We start from the raw sequence: 23,688 nt of genomic DNA on the forward strand, positions 1-23,688 counted from the left end.
AAAAAAAAAAAAAAAGAAAGAAAGAGTTAATGAAATAAAAAGGCTTTAGATTCTGCCTTTGCTGTTTTTTATATTGCATTTTAAGTATGATACAAAAGTTTCTTTTTATTTTATTATTGATACAGCTAACATGAACTAAACTTTGCCCTTTGTCATAGATAAAGTCCACTAAATAAAAATTGTGAAAATGTAACAAAGGGCACAACTCTGAGTAACATTAAAGGGATTTAAAGAAGAAAACCAAAAATTGGTCTGAATGTGTCAAACAGAAATTACTAAAAAGATTAACTGCAATCCACAAAGAAACTTTCCTTTTTAGAGATTCTCTTTATATTCAAAGATAAAAATTTGAGATTAGCAAATAGACTTAGATTTCATGTCTGAACTATATCCAACATTAAAACGGCCCATTATAAAGAGCCTTTAAGATTATCTTTAAAGTCCGCGATTTCTTCAAAAAGTGATTCCTCAAAACAATGTGCTAGGCAGACTTGAAGAACTGGTGATAAGGAACATCCAAGCTGAGCAGAGAACCCAAGAGTGTCCCTGAGCCGGTTCTGAACCACCTCCACATTCACTGAGAACCTGGCGCTGTGGCTCAGGCACCGCTTCTGACACTCAGAATTCATCTTCCAGGTCTGCTCCTGATATTGCTGTCCTACACTGCCTGGAGGCAGCAGAGGATGGCTCAGGTGGCTGGGTCCCTGAGCCCCACATCAGGAGACTGAGTACCTAGCTCCCAGACACTTTCTATGAACCAGCAGATAGGACGTCTCCTGTGTGTCCGGCTGCACCTCTCTCTCTTAAATCTCCTATGCCATGTGCGAGACCCAGAAGCTCCTGGCTCCCAGCTTCGGATCAGTTCAGCTCCAACCACTGTAGTCATTTGGGGAGTGAACCAGCAGATAGAATATATCTCTTTCTCTCTCCTTCTCACTCTGTAAAATCTGCCTTTCAAATAAAAATAAATGTTTAAATAAATACTTGTTACTGAAAAGTTCAGCGATAGAAGTGTATCAATTAAGTCAAAACTTGTATGAGAGGACCTGGCACAGTAACTAGTGGGTAAAGTCCTCACCTTGCATGCTCCAGGATACCATATGGGCACCGGTTTTGATCCCGGCAGCCTTGCTTCCCATCCAACTCCCTGCTTTTGGTCTGGAAAAGCAGTGGAAGATGACCCAAAGCCTTGGGACCCTGCACCCATGTGGGGAGACCTGGAACAAGTTCCTGGTTCCTGGTTTTGGATCAGCTCCAGCTTCAGCCATTGTGACCACTTGAGGGAGTGAACCAGTAGATGGGAGATCTTCCTCTCTGTCTCCTTCTCTCTGTAAATCTGCCTTTCCAATAAAAATAAAGCTTAAAAAAAAAAAAAAGAAAAACTGTATGACGCATTAGTGAGCAGTTTTGTTTACTATTTCCCTTGAGTTAAAAAAAAAAAAGCCCACAGAAATGTTTTCAAGATAGTTCAGGTACTTTCAGATCCCTGAATAAATTACACTGATATTTTTAAAGTCCTATTCCTATACTTTTTCCAGAAGTCAACTATGGAGAAAGATAAGAAAAACTGAAAACAAATACAATAACAAACACCTTAATGTGGACTCTAACAAAACTATTAAACTCCTAATAAATTCAATAATCCAGATTCCTACAATGCACTACAATCTTGTTTGTAAACAAAGCAGCTAAGCTGGCGGGTCACCTAAATGACAGCTGCTCTTAAATGCTGTCACTCTCCACTGTCAATCATTTCCCTACCTTTTTCATTTCTTCAACATACGCAATCATGGCTTCCTCTTTGGTCATATCACCCAGTGAACTCCAGGCGTCCCTACAAAAGAAAACACCCAAATAACAACAAAAAGACACCTGGCTTTCCATTCGTCAGAATACAATTTATAGTTGATGATATTGGGTCACTAATTTAAAACAGGTTCTAAACCTCAACTTATGTTATATTTCCAAAGGATCTCTGAAAATGTGCCACATTGGAGAGAAGAATCATAAGAAATCAACAAGATAAATTGTAGTCAAAACTAACAACATATATACTATACCTATACTTTAACAGACCATAAAAATTACAAACTACTCATGAATATACGCAAAGAGCTCTTAGCATCACTAAGAGTACTAAGTCAAAGGAACATTTTGGAAGATTATGAACTATCACAGCCTTGTTCTATAAGTGCTCGGAAACCTTTTCCTGTCAAGGACTACCTAGCTACTTCTAACATCATTTACAGAATATACAAAATTATCAACTTCAAAATCAAGGTTTACAGACTTTGAGTCCTGCCTGCAATTACTGTGGCAGGGTCTGACCCAATGATTTCACAACCTTAAATGTTCCCCATCTCAGCATGATCAGAAGTTTCAGTTAAAAGTGTCTATTTATTCATCTACCATTATTTAATTCTAATTTATACATTTATTAAACATGAAAACGGTTTCTCACTTCTAAAAGAATAAAAATAGCAGGAGCAAGAAACTATTTAACCCATTAAAAAAAGAACAGATCTTTGAAATTTTTGCCTAACACAAAAACTGCTAAACTTTGTATTTTTCATCCATTGGGGGTATAACTACCAAAGATCAATTCTAAAGAAAAAAAGAAAAAACATGAAACAAAAAGTAAACTTTCTCAAGATGGACGTATCAAGTAGCACATAATACTTATTTAAACTATTGCTTTGCTATTATTCATAAAGATTCCATAGGAAAGAACAGTACAGAGATCATCAAACAATCTTCCAGTTGTCCATGAAGAAATATGGCATTTCTGGGGCTATTTAGACACAGTTCATTAATTAGCATGCCCTGTTGACAGAATATAGTCTAAAATTTCTTTTAGGTCTTCAATAGTGTGAGGGGTCCACAGCAGTTTGAAACTTTCTAAAGCTTCGTCTTAACATTTATGATTCTTCTAAGCATACTAAAAATCAAAATTGAGTCCCACAGAAGTGGGTTAGGAGCGACAGCTGAGATAAACCCATGTGGCAGGACGGGGGTCAAATTCCTGGTTATTTATTATCTTAAAGGTTCAAAGCAAACACAACCACTGGAAACACAAGTCATTATTTTTCTTGGCAGCTAAAAGAGGCACAGAAGTTGGTTTCTTTCCTTTGGGAATTACCTCTCCTCTCTTCCTGGCTTCCACAACATCTTCTTGTTTGCGTAAAATTGTGTGACAAGGGCACAGAGAATAAAAATTATAACTGGTTCTGTTTGTCCCCAGAATATATAAACATGTGAATCAGAATCATATGACAACTATGTTATCAAAATTAAAATGTTTGTCATCTCTCTATCGGTAAAATTACCATTTATATCTTCCGATAGGATCCCAGAACCCAGGCCTGGTAAGTTTGCAGGGCCCTTCGGTTGCCTGTTTATAGAAGCTATAGAACTTGAGCATCATCTCATTTGTTGGTTGGAATGAACCTATTGGAAACACACATTAAATACACACTCATTTGGGATTATAAATCAGCACACCTTACACAGTACTAACAGTTAGTAACAGTGACTTTTTATCTCAATAATAGTTCAGATAATAACTTATTTCTACCTTATGAAAACAATTTTTTGGTTTTATTAGTTATGTTGCCAATTTAATATTTTTAAATACTGAGACTTTTAATAACAATGCCCACCATAGTTCAGTAGTAAAAGATTACAGGTACATACATGCCGAAGAAATAACCAAACAAATCAGTAAATATCATTTATATCACACCTGTATTACCAGGTAAGAATAACTTCATTATACTTGGTAAAGCTTGTGACAAAGTAGAGCTGAGTAACATAAACGAAAATAAAAATTGTAAGCATACTTGTTCTATAAAAACAGATGATACTGTAGCTATTGTTTTTAAACCGCTTTTTCTAAAAAACTTCATATATTATCCAATTTCTCATGCCATCATTTCTGTTTTCCTAAAAATAACTCATAATATTGTAATAAATTATGATGAAATGTATGCCTTGGTTAATAAACTACAACAATAAAAAAGTTCAACACCTCTTGGCCACATTTCAATTTGGTAAAGAACTTTGGTAAAGTCAACCAGTGTGAACTATGGTACAAAAGAATCAATTTAACATGAAACACATTTCTTAATTCTTGATACAGAAATTCCTTTGAAGGTCACTCTTCATATCAGCTTCTAGCATATTTATAATCCATTTTATGTTTCAAATTTTCAAATTATAATAAGTGCTATAAATTACAAAACTTGTAATTACAGTGAAAATATGTTAATATGTTAATATTTTATAATAACTTGCTGATGCTAGAGATGTAATATTACATTACAGAAAAATAGCAATAATGGCAGCAGTTTTGTGCTCTGCAATAAGATGAAAAAAGAGCAAATGCAATATTGTCCACCTTCACAAAATCTGTATTTATATTCCTAAAAAGTACAGTAGGACCAAATAAAAAGGTTTAGAAAAATATTTGTCTCCAAAGCAGGCTGACAGCTGATTTTGTTTCCCTTTTGCTTTTACTTACATAAAACTTTAACTCAAGTGTGTACTAGATTTATAACAATGATAATTATAAAAATAAGCCATAAAAGTATAGAAAGTATTTCAAAACTTTGTAGATTGGAACTGAAACTGATAACTGGTCATCAAAACCTAGCAGTTAATACAACTTGTTGAAATTACAACACAGACAAGAGGAAAAGTATGTTTCAGATCTGGCCACAAGTACAGTTAATTCCAAAATCATGATCATAATTATTTATAAATGCATATTTAGGAGCACCTATTAGATTCAGTGTTCTAGTGACATGGTCCTTCTTTATATATCCAGAGAGGGAACTGGAGAAATCACCAGGAAAGATGATTACTTACTAAAGACAAAGCTAACTCTAACATGTCAATGTCTTCATAATGTCTTCAGTAGATCAGCCAAATAAGATTTACAAGTGTTTTGACATAGGTGAATAACATACACAAACACACGCAACCTGAATACAAACATTGAGAACCCCTATCAAATGTATTCTATGTAAGGCAGCTGATAAAGTATGGTGTCCTTTCTCAAAGTGCTTCACGGCACAGGACAGGTTTCGTGTAAGTTTCTGAAGTCCTGCCTAAGAACTTCAGTATCTAAAAGCCGAAGTCACATCACGCAAAGATGCCTTAGGCCTTAGATAAAGATAAAGCAATAAAGAGGAATAACAACAAATACCTGCAAGATCTTACTGTCTGTAAAATACTTCAAGGCAGAGCAAAATACCTAAGCAGCAATTTTTAAAAATTTCACAACCCACTTCAAAAAAAAAAAACCCTCTGGCTTCAATGAGTGCTAGTTCAGTTCCAGGGGATAACAGGATCCCGGATGTTATCAATGTAAGTCCCATTTGGCAGAGCATCTGAATTTTGCAACACCCTCAACGATGTTATGTAAATACAAACTATATTCATATTAAGTGGAACGTAATGTCAGTAATGACGGTGTACAGCAGATACCAAAGTTAGCTTCACCGATTCTCAAAAAACTATGCAGGCACATGGTTTAAGAAAAAGATTGAATATACGACCTAGATAAAACTCTTAGACTCATGTTTCTCTGTAAGCTGTTTTAACTGAGCATTTTTAGAAAGACAATGACAATATAAATTCATATGTTGTTTCCTTACAGTTTTATTTCTCTTATCTTAACCCTCCATATGTTCTCCAATACAATGTTTGAAATTACAAAAACATGGCTATTGTGCATATTTGGTTTTCAAAATGTTTTTGAATCTGTACTTAATAAATTTTTATGGGATGAATTGTGGTACATAGTCATTGCTTTGGCAAATGATGAATGGGAACAGAGAACGTAATATTAAATCCTCCAATTTTATCCATGTTCCATCCAGGGAGTTTGGCAATTCTGGCTCAGTAGCAGTACTTACAGGCACTTAAAACATATGTATGTTTACTGTGGAAGAATCATTCTGCCAGTCCAGAAAGGACATGAACTGAAAAACAAAAGCTTCTTCCCCCAAGTCTCTACACTAAAAACTGAAACAAACATTTTAAAATAATAGCCAAGAACTTCCACAACACTGGCCAAATGCCCAACGAGGTCAGACACATCCCAGACAAACTGCTGAAAGACAATGATAAACAGAAAAGCCATGCAGGCAGCTGGAGAAATGACACATGAAGTGAAAGAGAGAAACCAACTGAGCTTTATCCCGAGCAGCCAAGAAGGTACAGTAGGAGAGGGGAAAAAACAGAGAACACGAAAGTGGATTAGGAAGCAAATACACATTGACGGGAGAAAAAAAGGAATTATTTTTCACATGAATATAGTTGTTGTTCCTCTTTTCTCTGTTCCCAACAAAAGTTGCCAAGATCCATAAACTGTGAACTACAATCCGCAGTCCTTAAGCGCCTAACAGAATTCTGCTCATCAGCAAGGTTATTAATTCACCAGCGACAGGTTCCTGTCAATTACGCTCTTTTTCAAATGTATCAAGAAAAAGAGAGAGAAAGAGAGAGAGATAAAAGTAGCGTAACTGAGCCGGCTAGAGCACCTGAAAGAAGACTAGAGAGAGAGAAGCAGGGCCTGGGGCCTCCCCCAGGAGGCAGCTCCGCAAGGGGCGCAGGCAGAGGACCCACCATTTTTCGGCAGACTCTGGATCACCTTCACGGCCGCCTCGAACCTGGTTTCGTGCACCGATCTCGTGCCCGCCATGTCCAGCCGCCAGCGCCGGCCTCCGTCCCAGGGTAGGTCCGCGGGAATCAGGCAGCAGCAGCACCAGCGTTCCCAGGCGCCTGCATGCAACTGGAACATGGAGCGCAGCCGCGGATCAACATGCCCCACGGGGAGGAGGCCCGGGAAGCGCGCCTGGTCAGCTCCCTTGGCCCGGCCCTCCCTCATCCAGGCCACGCCAGGCCGACGAGGGTGGCCCGGCTCCTTCCTCCTCCTCCTCCTCTTCTTCTTCCACCTCCTCCCCTCCCACCCTGGCGAGCGCAGGGGCGTGCCCAAGGCCGAGGACCTGACCCCACACCCACGACCACTCACAGCCAAGAACAGCATCTCTAGCAGCCGGGGGCCCAGGGGGTCCGGCCGCCGGGGCACCCTGGCCGAGCAGCCACACCCCCCATTCCCGCCGAGTCCGTCGGTCCGTCCGCGCCCCGCCGAAACCCCACCCTCCGACGACGATGACGACAGGGACGCGCACGGGGGGTCTGGCCGTCCCCCTGGCAACCGGGAGAGCAGAAGGCCCGGCGGTCCTCGGAGGACGCTGGGCTCCCCATTTGTCCAGGCGGGGAGATGGAGGTTGCGGGGCCCGAGCGCGCTGAGGGGTTCCAGGGGGGCTTCCCTCCAGGCGGGACACGCCGTACCTGGGGCGACGGGGAAGGCAAGACGGCCCCCACGGAGCCTGCCTTTTCGCAGGGTCCGGTCTGAGGAAGCTGAGGGAAGGGAGTGGTCGCAAGGCTTCAGACTTGGCGTCCTAGCTGCCCCAAGAGCTGACCTCTCTGGTTATGACCATCACACAAGCGACCACTCTGACGGTGGGAGAAAGGGTTTAGGAACCTGTTAAGGAGATGCTCAGCGTGTCCCTGGAAACATCCCAAACCGGCCTAGGCTCACATCCAGCTCGATTTCAAACTCCCCTTCGGAGAGGGGCGAGGAGGGCACTCGGGGGGCCTCCCCACACCCGAGAAGGGGGAGCCCCAGGCCGCTCCCTTCCTGGAGCACAACCCCTCAGGTCCTTCCTCTCCGGAGAGGGTGGGGCATAGGGAACGAGGTACGGGTTTTGTTTGTTTTTGGTCAGTTCCAGCCTCGGTCGGAAAGTGACAGCCCCGGGGGGGCACTCTGGGATCCAAGCGGCCGGTCGCCGTTTTACCTTGATCTGGCCGGGTGAGGCCTGTCCGGTCACGTCCCTGCCGCCCGGCCCCGCGGCGTGATGGGAAATGTAGTTTTTTCCGCTCGCACACCCCAACACCCCGCCCTGTGTGGCGCCCGGCGTTCTTCCCACCTGTTCCGGTTCGGTGCCTGGGTGCCGTGGACACTCGGACGGGCTATGGACACCCCTTGCTCGTGGTGGGGCGCGTTGCCGAAGGGCACTCCCCCGAGGTGGGTGTTCGGCGGTGTCAGAGGGGGTCCGTGTAGGATGGACGGCAGGTGTCTTGGCGTAGGTCCTGGAACCCTGATGGTTGGACCAGCTTTGAGTTGTGTCTATTGCAGAGAGCCTGGGATTTGCCAAGCGTGTTGTGCAGATTCCAGAAACGCTCTAGGGTGTTTAGGCATGAGGAAATCGAGCCTTACGATTAACTGATTTGCCCAAGGTCTCACTGTGTAGGGAGTGGCAGGGCGGAGAGCCAGGGAGTCCAAACAGCTAGCCTTAAGTCTTGGACTTCGCCCCGTGCGAAGATCTTGAAAGGATCTCTTGAAAGGAGATCTTGAAAATTTCTAATCTCCAACAGGGAAACAGGGAAGACTTAGAGTTTAAGGCTTCCCCTACACCTTGCTTATTTTCTTTCTTGTATACCTTCCATTCTACCCACTCATGAGTTCGTATGAAAAGTATTTTTGTGTGCTGAGTCCTAATAGGGAACTTCATTTTGACCATTATTCAACTAACTCCAGTGTATTTTTTTTTAAGATTAAATCATGATAAGTACTTTTTGCCAATCCATGATTGCTGTTGAATTTCCACATGGTGGTGTATGTATTTTAACTAAAGAAGGATAACTTAAGGATAAAGAAAGCAAGTTATTCAGGTAAATGAATTTTACTTTAGGGCACGGAGGAATATCTTAACGACTAAAGTGCTTGACTTGTGTGCTGGAATCCCAGCAACCCCACTTCCCATCCAGCTCCCTGCTTGTGGCCCAAGAAAGCAATGGAGAACAGCCCAAAGTCCTGGTACCCTGCAATCATGAGGGAAACCCAGGAAAAGCTCCTGGCTTTGGATTGACTTTTTTTTTTTTTTTAAAGATGTATTTATTTTATTGGAAAAGCAGATATACAGAGGGGAGGAGAGACAGAGAGGAAGACCTTCCTTCCGATGGTTCACTCCACAAGTGGCTGCATCAACTCTAGCTGAGCCAGTCCGAAGCCAGGAGCCTCTTCCAGGTCTCCCACTCAGCTGCAGGGTCTCAAAGCTTTAGGCCATCCTCGACTGCCTTCCCAAGCCACAGGCAGGGAGCTGGATGGGAAGTGGGGCCGCCAGGATTAGAACCGGTGCCCATATGAGATCCCAGCGTGTTCAAGGTGAGGACTTTAACCACTATGCTATTGCACTGGGCCCTAAAAAAGAAATTTTACTGTATCTTTTTTGTTTGTTTGTTTGTTTGTTTGTTTGAAAGGCAGATTTATAGAGAGAAGGAGTGAGTGAGAAATATCTTGCATTTGCTGGTTCACTCCTCAAATGACCACAATGGCCAGCGCTGAGCTTATATGAAGCCAGAAGTTTCTTCTGAGTCTGCCCTGAAGGTGCAGGGACCCAAGGCTTTGGGTCATTCTCTGCTGCTTTCTCAGGCCATAAGCAGAGAGCTAGATGGGAAGTGGGGCAGCTAGGACAGGAACCAGTGCCCATATGGGATCCTGGCACATGCAAGGTGGGGATTTAGCCATTGAGCGATTGTGCCGGGCCCTTGATAATGTTTTTTAAAGATGTTTTCAGGTAAAATGGGCCTGTTTTTAACAAACGATCATTAAAAAAGGGACGAAGAATACTTTGTGGACATTTAAAAATCATTTATTTTAAATGCAGAGTTATATATAGAATCTTTTATCTGCTGTTTCATTCCCCATATGGCCACATTGGCCCCGGCTGGGCCAGACTGAAGGTAAGAGCCAGAAGCTTCTTTTGGATCACCCATGTGGGTACACAGGCCCAAGTACTTGGACCATCCTCCACTGCTTCCCCCGCTGCATTAGCAGAGAGCTGGTTGGAAGTGGAACAGCTAGGGTACAAACCATAACCCAGATACGATGTTCTGCAGGCAGAGGCTTAACTTGCTAACATCGACTCCACATTTTATGTCCAAGTAATGTCCTTGATACCAAAGTTACAAATCCAGTCAAGGAACTCAAGACTAATGTGGTAAACAGACATGTAAAATGATAATTAGAACGGAACGCAAAAGTTAAAATTGTAACATATTAAAATGCTACACTTATGTGTATCAGAAGATACATTAAAAATGTTTATAATAGCACTATATTTGGTAACAGACAAAACTTGGAAGCCACTCAAAGACCATTAGAAGTAAAATGCATAAACGTGGACTTCTGAGGTATAATGAGAAGAAATGAACTGGGGTTGGCGCAATGGCATAGCAGGTAATTCCTCTACCTGTGTATCCCGTCTGGGTGCTGGTTGGTGTCTCAGCTGCTCCACTTCTGACAAAGCTCCCTTCTGTGGCCTCGAAAAGAGCCAAAGGATGGCTTAAGTGCGTAGGCCTCTGTACCCACACGACAGACCTACAAGAAACTTCTGGCTTTAAATCAGCTCAGCTCCAGCCGTTGCAATCATTTCGGGAGTGACTAGTGGATGGAAGATCTTCTGTCTCTCCTTCTCACTGTAAGAATCTGTTATTCAAATGAAAATAAATTTGTTAAAAAAACATATGAACTATAATTATGCAACATAATTTAACATTTTATAAGTCTCACAATGTATTGTTTAGCAAAAAAAAAAAAAGCCAAATTAAAAGGAGAATTACAATAGATTCTATTTAGATTAAGTTAAAAAACAAAACCACCATCTTGTGTTAGAATTCAGACAGGATGTCTAGTATCTGGAAGGAGACCAAGGATCTTGTGGGGTTCTGATATTGCTCTACTTTTTTTTAAAAAAAAAAGTATTATTATTATTATTATTATTATGAAGACAGATATACAGAGAGAAGGAGATACAGAGAGAAAGATGGGCAGTCTGCCAGTTCACTCCCCAAGTGTCCACAATGGTTGATGCTGAGCTGATCTGAAGACAGGAGCTTCCTTCTAGGTATCCCATGCAGGTGCAGGGTCCCAAAGTTTTGGCCACAAGCAGGGAGTTGGATGAGAAATGGAGCCAGCACCCACTTCCCATATGGAATCCCGGCACATGCAAGGCGAGGACTTTAAGCATTAGGCTACCAGTGCCAGGCCCAGTGCTCTACTTCTTAAATATGCAGCTGGTTACATGACTGTGTTCATGTTAAAACTCCCAAGCTGTGTTAAGATTTGTTTCCTGGGCTCGGCAGTGTGGCCTAGCAGCTAAAGTCCTTGCCTTGAACGTGCCTGCAATCCCTATGGGCGCCAGTTCTAATCCCGACAGCCCTGCTTCCCATCCAGCTCCCTGCTTGTGGCCTGGGAAAGCAGTCAAGAATGACCCAAAGCCTTGGGACCCTGCACCCGTGTGGGAAACCTAGAGAAGTACCTGGATCCTGACTTCAGATAGGCGCAGCATTGGCCGTTGTGGTCACTTGGAAAGTGAATCATCGGATGGAAGATCTTCCTCTCTGTCTCTCCTCCTTTCTGTATATCTGGCTTTGTAATAAAAATAAAATAAATTATATATAAAAAAGATTTGTTTCCTTTAGGTATGTTATATTTCAGTTAACATTGATATTAAATTTTTCCCAACCAAAGGTGACTTGGTCAACATATATGTGAAGAGATGCTCAGTATCACCAGCCATCAAGGAAATGCAAATCAAAACTACAGTGAGGTACTATCTCCAGTTAAAGTGGCTATCATAAAAACAAAATCACCAGTGGTGCTGAGGATGTGGGGAAATAAAATCCAGATTGACTGTGGGAATGCAAATTAGTACACCATTATAGAAAACGATGACTAGATCTCCCACATGACCCACATCTGCGCCTTCCAGATATTTATCTGAAGCAAATGAAATCAGCCTACCCAAGAAATTTCCTACACTTCCATGTTGGTTGCAGCAGTCGTCACAGTGGCCAAGATAAGCAGTCCACACAGGTGTTCAGCAGTGGATGAGTGGGATAAAGATAACATGGCCTGTGTGTGATGTGTTATCAAGGCAAAACATGAAACCCTGATGTTTGCAGCAAAATGGATGGAAACGGATAGCATTACATTAAATAAGCCAGATAAGAAAATAAGGACCATAATGTTCTGTCTCGCATGTGAAAATCTTTAAAAGTCTATTCAGGCAGTCCCGGTGCTGTGACCTAGTGGCTAAAGTCCTGGCCTTGAACACACTGGGATCCCATATGAGCACCAGTTCTAATCCCAGCGGCCCTGCTTCCCATCCAGCTCCCTGCTTGTGGCCTGGGAAAGCAGTCGAGGACAGCCCAAAGCCTTGAGACTCTGCATCCGCGCGGGAGACCTGGAGGAAGTTCCTGACTCCTGGCTTCAGATTGATGCAGCACTGACCCTTGCAGTCACTTGGGGAGTGAATCATCGGACAAAGATCTTCCTCTCTGTCTCTCTTCCTCTCTCTGTATATCTAACTTTGCAATTAAAAAAAAATCATTTTAAAAATAATGTCTATTCAAGTTTAGAGTAGTGATTAATACAGGCTAGGGAGGCAGAGGCTGAAGGGAAGATTAGAACAGTTGCATATCATATTATATCCTTGTAGGAGCTGATGAACAAGCGTGTGGAAGGCTTTGTGTCTCCTGGCACAGTTTTTTTTTTTTAAGATTTATTTTTATTTTTATTTTTTTTTATTGGAAAGGCGGATATACAGAGAGGAGAGACAGAGAGGAAGATCTTCTGTCCAATGATTCACTCCCCAAGTGAGCGCAACGGCCGATACTATGCCGATCCGAAGCCAGGAGCCTCTTTCGGGTCTCCCACGCGGGTGCAGGGTCCCAAAGCTTTGGGCCGTCCTTGACTGCTTTCCCGGGCCACAGGCAGGGAGCTGGAAGGGAAGCAGAGCTTCCGCGATAGAACAGGCGCCCATATGGGATCCCAGGCGTGCAAGGCGAGGACCTTAACCACTTGCGCCACCGCGCCGGGTACTGGCACACTTTTGAATAGAGCAGCATGCTAGCGAGCAGGAACGACTATGGGAACAGGGAAGAGCCACAACAAACTGAAACCTGGAAGGAAACACTGATATCAACAAAGACTAACAGACTCCAACATTATCTCTCACCAGCTCTAAATGCAGTGACCCAGGTAACTTCAGCACAAGATGACGCCTATCACCCAGGACTCAACAAAATCCCCAAGCTGGGCTCAGAAGATAGGGGCCAAGCTGCTACTCCACATTCGGTACTCTTGGTACCTTTCAGACTTACTTCTTTTCTGCCTTCCTAGTTTTACATAAATTCTTTTTTTTTTTTTTTTGAACATTTATTTATTTTTCACAAAGTCAGATATACAGAGAGGAGGAGAGACAGGAAGATCTTTGTCTCATGACTCTCTCCCCAAGTGGCTGCAACAACTGGAGCTGAGCCAATCCGAAACCAGGAGCTAGAAACCTTCTCCAGGTCTCCCACACGGGTGCAGGGAAGTAGAGCAGCTGGCATTAGAACTGGTGGCCACACGGGATCGCAGTTCATGCAATGCAAAGGACTTTAGCCTCTTGGCTACCGCACTGGGCCCGATATTATTATATTTTAAAAGGTTTATTAGAGCTGTTTCCTGAAATCTCACTACACATCATGTGTTTTTTTTTTTTTTCTTCGTTTGCTTTAGTTTTAGAGGCAAAGAGAGTCAGAGAATAAGTGAGCATTCCCCTTCTCTGATTCACTCCCCCAGTGCCTGGAATGGCTGTAGAGAGGCTAGAAACTCATTACAAATAGGTTCTCTCAAATAGGTTCCAGGGAACCACCTGTTACCTCCCGAGGTAGACAGTAGCAGGAAGCTGGAGTCAGGAACTAGAACAGGGAACCAAACACAGACACAGGGCAAGGGGTGTCACAAACAGCACCTTCACTTCTAGGCCAAATATTTAAAAGGCAACTCTTCCTCTGAGTAAACCCAACCCCCATCAGGACTTTCAGCTCAGGTTTGATTACATTTTGAACAACATGCTCTCTGTGTGTGTGTGTAACCTGCACAGCTGTACACAGCCATCCTGGATAACACCCTTTTCCAGGTGTAGGTATGGAAGAATTTGTCCTTGTTGTGGCAGACACCTGATATTGCTATTTTCTTTGCTTGTCTCTTCTCTCTGGAAATTTCCCACATCACATTCACATGGTTCACAAAGTTCTGCTACTGCTGTTGGAACAGACTTCCACTACAAAGGCAATGGGGAGAGAGACAGAATTCAAATTGGACTACTCAGACTTCCTTGTTGAGGAATAAGGTTTTTGAAGTGACAGACTCCAATATCAGACTTGGCTTCTGGTATCAGGAAGATGAGGGGCCTGGCATGGGTGCCTAGTGGCTAAGGTCCTTGCCTTGCATGTGCCGGGATCCCATGTGGGCACTGCTTCCCATCCAGCTCCCTGCTTGTGGCCTGGGAACTCAGTCGAGGACAGCCCAAAGTCTTGGGACCCTGCACCCGCGTGGGAGACCTGGAGGAGGCTCCAGGAATCTGGCTTTGGATAGGATCAGCTCCAGCTGTTGTAGCCATTTGGGGAATGAATCAGAGGACAGAAGATCCTCCTTTCTGTCTCTTCTCTCTGTATATCTGATTTTCCAATAAAAAATAAATAAATCTAAAAAGAAAAAAGTAGATGAAAAACTTGGGAGTCACATTTGCCCTGCTTTTCACCAAGGAGTGAGGGAAGTAAAAAAAACCTGCTTGGAAAACCAACAAGATGCTGATTGAGAATACTGCCTGCACCTCCACCTGCCACCCAAATGATCTGCACTAGTGCTTTCTCAGCATTGATTGTGTAAGGCAACCCCAGATGGGACGGCCTTACCGTCCTTCCCCGAGTGAGTGAGTCTCCCCAATGACCAATGAAGACGAGACTTGATGCAAAAGCAAGAGGCTTTATTGGATCACCAGCGCGCTGGGGCTGGGGCCTGTCCCCACACAGGCGGCTAAGCACACCAACCCCGAGGCTTTGTTCAGCATGCTTTTTAAAGGCTAAAAACCCTACTCAGGAAAGGGGGCCATAAAAGACTTTTGCCTCGCCATGCAATTAGGGACTTTTCCACTGCACCCTTAATTTCTTATCCCACTTCTTCCTGAGATGCCTGTCCCAAGACTTTTTTATGACCTAATCCGGATGCAGCCACAGGTGCCCCTTATCTCTCTCTGGTCCCCAGGCTCTATCTAAGTTACGAGATGTTGGTCCAGCTAGGGATGTTAGTTTAGCTATCCATTGTCTTTTTCAGTGAGCAAAGTACAGAAGACAAAAAAAGCAAATTAAATTCCTCTATCCTAAATTTTCCTTTTCAATTGCACTTCTCTGTTTGCGTCCTGTGTGTAAACGTGAATTTTCATAATAAAATCCTTTTTTTCTTTTCCTTTGTCTTTCTCCTCATCCTCGCTTGAGTTGTTCCTTGTAATTTCCCAACTAAAGAAATATCAACAGCACATGCATTGCCATTTGTCCTTTGAACTTTTAAGTGTGTTTTGTTCAGTTATATTCAGCAGAGCTACATCAGGAAAAGAGAAATTACTGTAGATATTTCAAATGGTCAGGGATTTATTAAGCCACCAGTAGGCGTGGAGGAAGAAAGTTCAGAGGAGGTCATGACTAGCTCGAAGTTCATCATTACATTCAGAGAATGAGGTACTTGTCACTGTCGGCCAGGCTGACTGCTCCAGAAACCCTTGGATTGTTGTTAACGTCTGCAGTGTCTACCACAGTTGAGAAAGGAAATGTTGGGCCCGGCGCCAATGGCGCAGTGGTTAAAAGTCCTCGCCTTGCACGCCCAGGATCCCATATGGGCGCCGGTTCTAATCCCTGTGGCCCCGCTTCCCATCCAACTCCCTGCCTGTGGCCCAGGAAAGCAGTCAAGGACCGCCCAAAGCTTTGGGACCCTGCACCCGCGTGGGAGACCCTGGCTTCGGATCGGCATAGCATCAGCCGTTGCGCTCACTTGGAGAATCAATCATCGGATGGAAGATCTTCCTCTCTGTCTCTCCTCTCTGTATACCCGCCTTTCCAATAAAGAAAATAAAAAATAAATCTTTACCACAGTTGAGAAAGGAAATGTTGGGCCCGGCACGGTAGCCTAGAAGCTAAAGTCCTCGCCTTGAACGTGCCAGGATCCCATATGGGCGCCGGTTTTAATTCCGGCAGCTCCACTTCCCATCCAGCTCCCTGCTTGTGGCCTGGGAAAGCAGAAGATGACCTAATGCCTTGGGAACCTTAACCCACATGTGAGACCTGGAAGAGCTCTTGGTTCCTGGCTTCAAATCGGCGCAGCACTGGTCATTGCGGTCACTTGGGGAGTGAACCATCTAACAGAAGATCTTCCTGTCTCTCCTCCTCTCTGTATATCTGCCTTTCCAATCAAAATAAAATAAATCTTTTAAAAAAAGGAAATGTCGATTTAGCAGCTTCCAGCATTAAAGTGAGATTAATTCATCTAAAGCACATTGCAAATATTTCAGTTTCTGGAAATAACAATAACCACATGAAATTTTATTTAAAGACTGTATGCTTTTCTGCATGGACCCCACACACCTTGCCTTAACTATTGGATGGTAATGGCTTGCTGTATGCTGCACAGGACACGGGCATTCTGCAGTGGTTTGACTTCAGGTATCTGAGAAATGTATTTCTCCCCATGTAAAAAATCAAGAATTAGACCTGCCTGAAAATTGATCCTTGAGTCTTTTCTATGACAAATATCATGGCTTGCATAAAAGGCCTCTCATCAATTACAATAAAATTTGAAGGGGGGTTCATACTTCATCTGAAGTTCATAATTTATTCTGTCCTTTGAAATCCTTGTCATGTACAGGCTTTGCCCAACTGGCCAGAGGACTTCATTAATCCTCCTTTGTCTGGGGATTCCTGAATGGTAATGTTAATTTGAAAAGAAGCAAGGAGAGAAAATAATCGAAGATTGCATAATCCTGGAATATCAATGAATTCCCTGTTAGCAGATGAACTGTGCAGTACTAAAATCCTGATGTTAAAAACCCAACCATCCCCCATCTCGTATATTAGAATGTGAATATACAAGCATTCCTCCAAAAGGCCACAGAAAATTGAAAAAATAAGTTCATTTTGGTGCAATTAAAAAAAAAAATCCAGGTCCAGTGCAATAGCCTAGTGGCTAAAATCCTCACTTTGCACGTGCTGCAATCACATCATAGGTGCTGGTCCTAATCCAGGTGGCCCCACATCCCTCCCACGTCCCTGCTTGTGGCCTGAGAAAGCAGTAGAGGACAGCCTAAAATCTTGGGACCTTGCACCCTCGTGGAAGACCCAGAAGAAGCTCCTGGCTCCTTGATTCAGATCAGCTCAGCTTCGGCTGTTGCGGTTACTTGGGGAGTGAATCAGCACAGATTTTCCTTTCAATCTCTTTTCCTCTCTGTATATTGACTTCCCAACAAAAAATAAATGAAATCTTTTTTAAAAAAATCCTTGAATATAAGTTGTCTTCAAAAAGCGTATGAAGAATGTGTATTGGGAAAAAAATTGTGCATGGATTTTCAAACTAGTAGGTTAAACACTAAAAGTACTTATTTGGGTTGACAGAATGCAGCAGTACTAAAAAACAAATATCTTTATCAGGAGTGGATGATTACTGATCAAGTGAGGGGCAGACATTTAGCCTAGCAGATCAGATGACAGGATTCCCACATTCCAAGACAAGCCCAGCTCCAGCTCCAGATTCCAGCTGCCAGCTAATGCACAATCTGGGAGACAAAAGCCAGTGCTGGCTCAAGTCCTTGGGTCCCTGCCACCCACACAGAACACGTGGCTGTTGTTGCTGGCACCTGGCATGGGGCTGGACCTCAGCTGTTGCAGGCATTTTTGGGAAAGTGAACCAATGAATGGCAGATCCCTGTCTCTCTTTCAAAAAGAAATTTCAGTAATTTTACACATGAATGGACTCATGTAGTCTTTTGTATGTCCAAGTTGCTTTCACCTAACATACAATGTTTTTGAGGTTCATCCATATTGCCATGTATGCTAGAGTGCTGCTTTTTCGTGCCCATTAGTATTTTATTGTACCATTATATTAACAATTATCTTTTCCAAATGAATATCTGGGTTCTTGTTTTTGTAAAATATAACCTACTTTTGGGGCCAGCACAGTGACATAACAAGCTAATCGTATCTGCAGTGCCGGTGTCTCATATGGGCACTGATTCAAGTCCCAGCTGCTCCACTTCCAATCCAACTCCCTGCTTATGGCCTGGGAAAACAGCAGAAGATGACCCATATATCTGAGTCCCTGCATCCATGTTTGGGGACCTGGGAAGAATCTCCTGGCTCCTGGCAGATTAGCTCAGCTCCAGCCGCTTCAAGCCATTTGGGAAGTGAACCAGCAGATGGCAAACCTCTCTCTTTCTTTATAAAATCAACTTTCAAATAATAAATATTTTAAAAACATGTAATCTGGGCCCGGCACGGTGGCGCAAGTGGTTAAGGTCCTCACCTTGCACGCCCGGGATCCCATATGGGTGCCGGTTCTAATCCCGGCAGCCCTGCTTCCCTTCCGGCTCCCTGCCTGTGGCATGGGAAAGCAGTCCAGGACGGCCCGGGGCTTTGGGACCCTGCACCCCTGCGGGAGACCCAGAAGAGGCTCCTATCGGACGGAAGATCTTCCTCTCTGTCTCTCCTCTCTGTATATCCGCCTTTCCAATGAAAAAATAATAAAAATAATTAATTAAAAAAAAATAAAAAAATAAAAACATGTAATCTAGGACCAGGCGTGATAGCATAGTGGTTAAAGTTCTTGCTTTGCACGCCTGGGATCCCATATGGGCGCCGGTTCTAATCCCGGCAGCCCCGCTTCCCTTCCAGCTCCCTGCCTGTGGCCCAGGAAGGCAGTCAAGGATGGCCCAAAGCTTTGGAAAGTCAGATATACAGAGAGGAGGAGAGACAGAGAGGAAGTTCTTCTGTTCGATGATTCACTCCCCAAGTGAGTGCAAGGGCAGATCCCTAAGCCAGGATCCAGGAACCTCTTCCAGGAACCTCTTCAAGGCGAGGATTTTAGCCACTAGGGCACGCTGTCGGGCCCATAGTTTTTAGTTTCTTATTTATGTATTGAGATATACAGTCACAGAGAAGCAGAGACAGAGAAGTTGAGTGAGTACTCCCATTCAGTGCTTCATTCCTCAAATGCCTTTGATTACCCTGGGCTGGATGCTGACACTCAAGCTGGAAGCCAGGAACTCAATCAATGTCTCCTCTGTGACAGGCAGGAAAACCTGTACCTTGGGCCATTTTGACAGTCTTGACCCCCAGGGGGGAAGCACTATAAGGAAGCCAGAGTAGGTTTCACATCCAGGAAACAAATGCAAATTGAGTGACAGTGTGACCTGGGTCGTAGGTGTCTTAACCTGGAGGCCAAATTCCACCCCTGGTTTTGGCTATCCCAGTACAGCCCCATGGACATTTATTTGTTGTGTGGACATGCTTGCATTTTCCTTGGGTAAATGCTTAAGGAGTGGGATTGGCATCATAAATTAGTGCGGTTTCCTTTATAAGATACTGCATTAGTTGTTCAAAGAGGTCATAAAGTTTTCTCTTACCAGCAGTGTGTGTGACAGTTCTAGTTAGGCTATAATCTCAACACCATTAGTAATACCAATCTTTATCTCAGCCTTCTGCCAGGTAATGGTATCTTGCCATGGGTTACATAAGTTTGTGGTTGGAAAATCTTGTGTGTGTGTGTGTGTGTGTGTGTGTGTGTGTGTGTGTGTGTGTGTGTGTGCTTACGCAGTTACAGTGATTTAGCAGTATGTGTCCTCCAGTGCCTGGCTTACGCTATTGGTGGATAATGCTTAGATGTGTTGCCAAAATTATTAAGCAATGACACCAGGCAGTTGACAGGCAGGCACATATACACACAAGTTCACGGCTGTCATGTTTTCATGGCCAGTGGCCCCTGACTGGCACAGCCCATTCTTCATCTAGAACCTGACCGTGTCCTTTATCTCACTGACTTTAGTCCTGTATATTCACTCTTGGTTACCCGGCAAGGAAACTTTCTAGTATCATTCAGACCTTGCTCCATGAGTCATAGACTTGGAGCCCAAAAAGACATCATACCTCCTGGCTAGCTTCTCAACTTTTTATTCTTGTTGAATTTTTTTTAACATATTTTAACATATGCAAACATTTTTTAAGGTTTTTTTTTTTTAAGATCCATTTATTTCTTTGAGAGTCCGAGTTAGAGACAGACACATGGAAAGATATATTCCATTTGCTGGTTCTCTCCCCAGATGGCCCATTTGTCCTACACCCACTCTTGTTCTCATGAGCCACGATGGGTGCTGGAGTCTATCCCAGTCTGGTGCACCTCAGACCAAGTCCACATCCGAGCTGAGGGAGACTGCAGCCATGTTCTTTTTTTTTTTTTTATTGTTAATAACATTGTATTATGTGATACAGTTTTATAGGCACTGGGATTCCCCCCACTCCTCTCACAACCCTCCCCCCATGGTGGATTTCTCCACCTTGCTGCATAATCACGGTTCAAGTTCAGTTGGGATTGCTTCATTGCAAGCATATACCTAGCATATTGTCCAGCATCTTATTGTCCAGATAAGTTCAGCGTCTTCTTGGGGATGCAGCCATGTTCTAAACCAGACCACAGCCCCCACTCTGGCCCTTGTAATCACCAGTGGGAAGCAGAACCCAGCCAGGCATCCCCTTAGCTCTCCAACCAGGCCTGATCTCAGGTACAGATCTCACACATGCCAGTGGTTGCTCTGACCTAGCTTGGCATTGTCACTTCCCTCCCCTGGCCCTTCCCTTTGGATGCTGCAGCCTGGCCTGGCCCGGCTGGTTTCCAGTCCACTCTTACTGGTGGGTGCTAGAACCTTGCCCAGCCCTGCTCAACCCCAATTCTAGTGTACAGCAGGGACCCTGCTCATTCTGTTCTCATCCCTGGTTCATGCAAACCAGTAAGTATGACAGCTTAGCCCAGCATGACTTGCACTCCATCCTGGTTTCTGCACTTGCCACTGGGCTATGGTTTGTTTGGCCCTGCCTGGTCCAACTCCTTCCAAAACCAACTCACACACTTGCCAATGGATGAAGCTACCCTGCCCAGCCTGACCAATACTCTGGATCATGTGCTCATCAGTGGGAGCTATGACCCACTAAGGGAGTTTCCCAGGTTCCCCAACTTGGGTGACTCCCAGAACCAGATCTCACGCATGTCAGAGGATGCTTGGCCCTTATCCAGCACGGCCTGCCCCATCCATCCCACCTTTGTATGAGCTGGTGCTGTCTGGCTCGCCCCACACCCTGTTTTAGGGTGCTCATTTGGTTGCTGCAGCCTGGATCTGCCCTGCTTGTTCTAAGCCCCAGCGCTGGTGAGCATCAGTGAGTTCCATAATCATGTCTAGTTCACCATCCCAACTCTCAAGTTATCCAGTGGGACTTGCAGTTCCATAGGGTTGGGCCCATATATGTCCCACAGAATCCAACCGCAGACCTGGTTCTCTTGCGTGCTGGTTGGTGTCATGGCCCAGTCTAATGTGACCCATCCCCTGATTCAATACTATCAGGTACTGGGATCTAGTCCTGCCAGACAGGCACCTAGCTCTAGCTTGCATGTGTGCTGTTCCATGCTAACAAGCCCAAGCCAGAACTCCCATGTGGGCTGGTGTATGAGTCTGACCCAAAAATACCTGACCCAAAATACCTTGGTCTCCCCTCCAACCCACCAGGTCTCAGTCCCCTGGCTTACCTGTAAGTACAGTGGCCCTATCATTGGGTATCCCTCAGGATCCATTCCTCACCTATATGCACAGTGACCTTATCCATGGATGTCCCTAGGCAGTAATTCCATATCCGCAAGACCCCAGAGATTGTCGCCAGATGGCAAGTGGGTAAAGCCTGGCGCAGTTGGCACTCTGGCTGCCTACAAGTCCAGGACCCACCCCCTGCCTAGCAGCAGTGGATAGGGAGCTACGATCCCCAGCAAGAAGCCTGGGCCAGCACTGGTTCCTCCAGCTACAGCCATCCTCAACTGCTTTCCCAGGCCACAAGCAGGTAGCTGGATGGGAAGCGGGGCAGCTGTGTAGAACTGGCACCCATACAAGATCCTGGAACATACAAGGTGAGGACTTCAGGGAGTGGGGCACTCACAGCAGGCCTTCAAGAGCCCCTGCTTGGAGGCTTTTCAAACCCAGTGCAGGTATGTACAGCTGAGCACCTTGGCTCCCTGGGGGGAGGGAAGCTCAGCAGGCCTCCAGTACCAGCACTTCCTGGAGGTTAGTTTTTTTAACCCACACAGGTGGGTACCTGTAGCCAGGCCACATGGTTCTCCACCGCCACACATACACACTGAAGGGCCCTGGTGGTCCAGGGGGCCAAAGATGCTGGGTGAAACCCCTCGGGCCACCCAGTGGTGCACCCTCAAGGTTAGAGGGTCTTGAAGTACAGGTGGATGATGGGATTGCACAGGTGGTAGTGAGAGATGATGTGTGGTTTTTATGCCCAGGTTAGGAATCACAGCTTACATGTGTATGTAAACTGTGTATGTAAGTAGGGGACTGACACCAAATTCGTTTGGAGGGGAGAACAAGAGTGAAAGAAGTTGGTCTGATAGCAGAATCTGTGGGGGTAATGTGAGCTCACCCCTGTGAAACTTTAATCTCTGCTGGCTCACCCAAGAAGAGCAAATGGGGTTAGGCCTTGCTGGGGAGTTAAGTGGGCATCTCAGCTAGGATGGAATTCCCACTGGTGAGAACAAGAGTAGGACTGGTGGCAGCAGGCATGGTTGTACACGGATATAGACTGCACTGGCACGGGTGTGCACTGGGACTGCAGAGCGACAGGTTGGGCTAGACTCCAGTCCCCACTGGTGCTCGTGAGAGTCAGGCTGGGTGTAGAACAGGCCAGACTAGGTCTTGACTCCCATTGAACTATGCGAAAACCGTGTCTGGGTGTGGACCAGGTATGGCTGGGCTGCAACAACCAACAACAAGAACCAGAATGAGTGTGGCCGGTTGAACAAGGCCACTGATCTTGTCAGGACAGGAGGTAGACAAAGTCAACCTGGGCCAACGACCCACTGGAATGTGCAAGAACAGCCACTGGGAGGAGACTCGATGGAGGAGTTTGGGAAACTCCTTCATTGGGATGCAGTCCCTGTAGGTGAGCTTAAGAAGCAAGGCAAGGAGCAGCTCAGACCATGCCAGGTTACAGTACCTGCTGGCATACATGAGGGTCAGGTCTGGGGACAGACCAGTCTGAGCCAGCACATAACACTCACTGGCAGATCTGAGAAGCAGGGCAGGGGACAGGGGACCAAATTTGGCTGCATCACCAGCCAGTTCACATTAGGACTGGGATAACACTCAGACTGGGCTGGGATAGGTTGTAGCATCCACCAGCAGGAGCTGGAATAGGGGGCAGACTAGACTAGGCCAGGCAGCACAATAAGACTGTGGACACAGAGGTGAGGGGAGTCATGCCAGCCTGGGTACATGAGGTCCCAGGGATGGGGGATCTGACAGGGCTCAGGTAGCTTGGCTCAGGTCCTGGGGCTCACCTGTGTGGTGGGGGCTGGGTTCCTGAGCCCCATCAATGGGGGAACTGGTAGGGTTTGGGTTGCTTCGCCCAGATCCTGGGGCTCACCTTCTAGGTGGGTATTGGTTTCATGAACCCCAGGCTGGGGGATACTGTGGGGGCTTGGGT

General features: G+C 45.0%; 1 protein-coding gene across 5 annotated transcripts in view; it reads right to left on the bottom strand.

Moving 5' to 3' along the window:
* The window catches only part of ACBD5 (acyl-CoA binding domain containing 5), a 41,243-nt gene extending 33,910 nt beyond the window's left edge, over positions 1-7,333 (bottom strand). Inside the window, exons 1-4 of one of the 5 annotated variants that reach the window (XM_040988100.1) lie at positions 7,037-7,333; positions 6,631-6,796; positions 3,327-3,447; positions 1,762-1,834 (exon numbers count right to left, since the gene is read on the bottom strand). In XM_040988100.1, coding sequence (XP_040844034.1) covers positions 1,762-1,834; positions 3,327-3,447; positions 6,631-6,796; positions 7,037-7,051 — 375 coding nt within the window. In that variant the 5' untranslated portion in view covers positions 7,052-7,333. Of the gene's footprint in view, positions 1-1,761; positions 1,835-3,326; positions 3,448-6,630; positions 6,979-7,036 lie in introns of those variants that run through there. The other 4 variants (XM_040988102.1, XM_040988097.1, XM_040988099.1 and 1 more) reach the window with 4 other exon arrangements.
* Between the last annotated feature and the right edge of the window lie 16,355 nt (positions 7,334-23,688).

The sequence above is a fragment of the Ochotona curzoniae genome, unplaced genomic scaffold (genome assembly GCF_017591425.1).
Source record: "Ochotona curzoniae isolate NIBS_2020 unplaced genomic scaffold, NIBS_Ocur_1.0 contig_4797, whole genome shotgun sequence".
Taxonomy (NCBI): Eukaryota; Metazoa; Chordata; class Mammalia; order Lagomorpha; family Ochotonidae; genus Ochotona; species Ochotona curzoniae.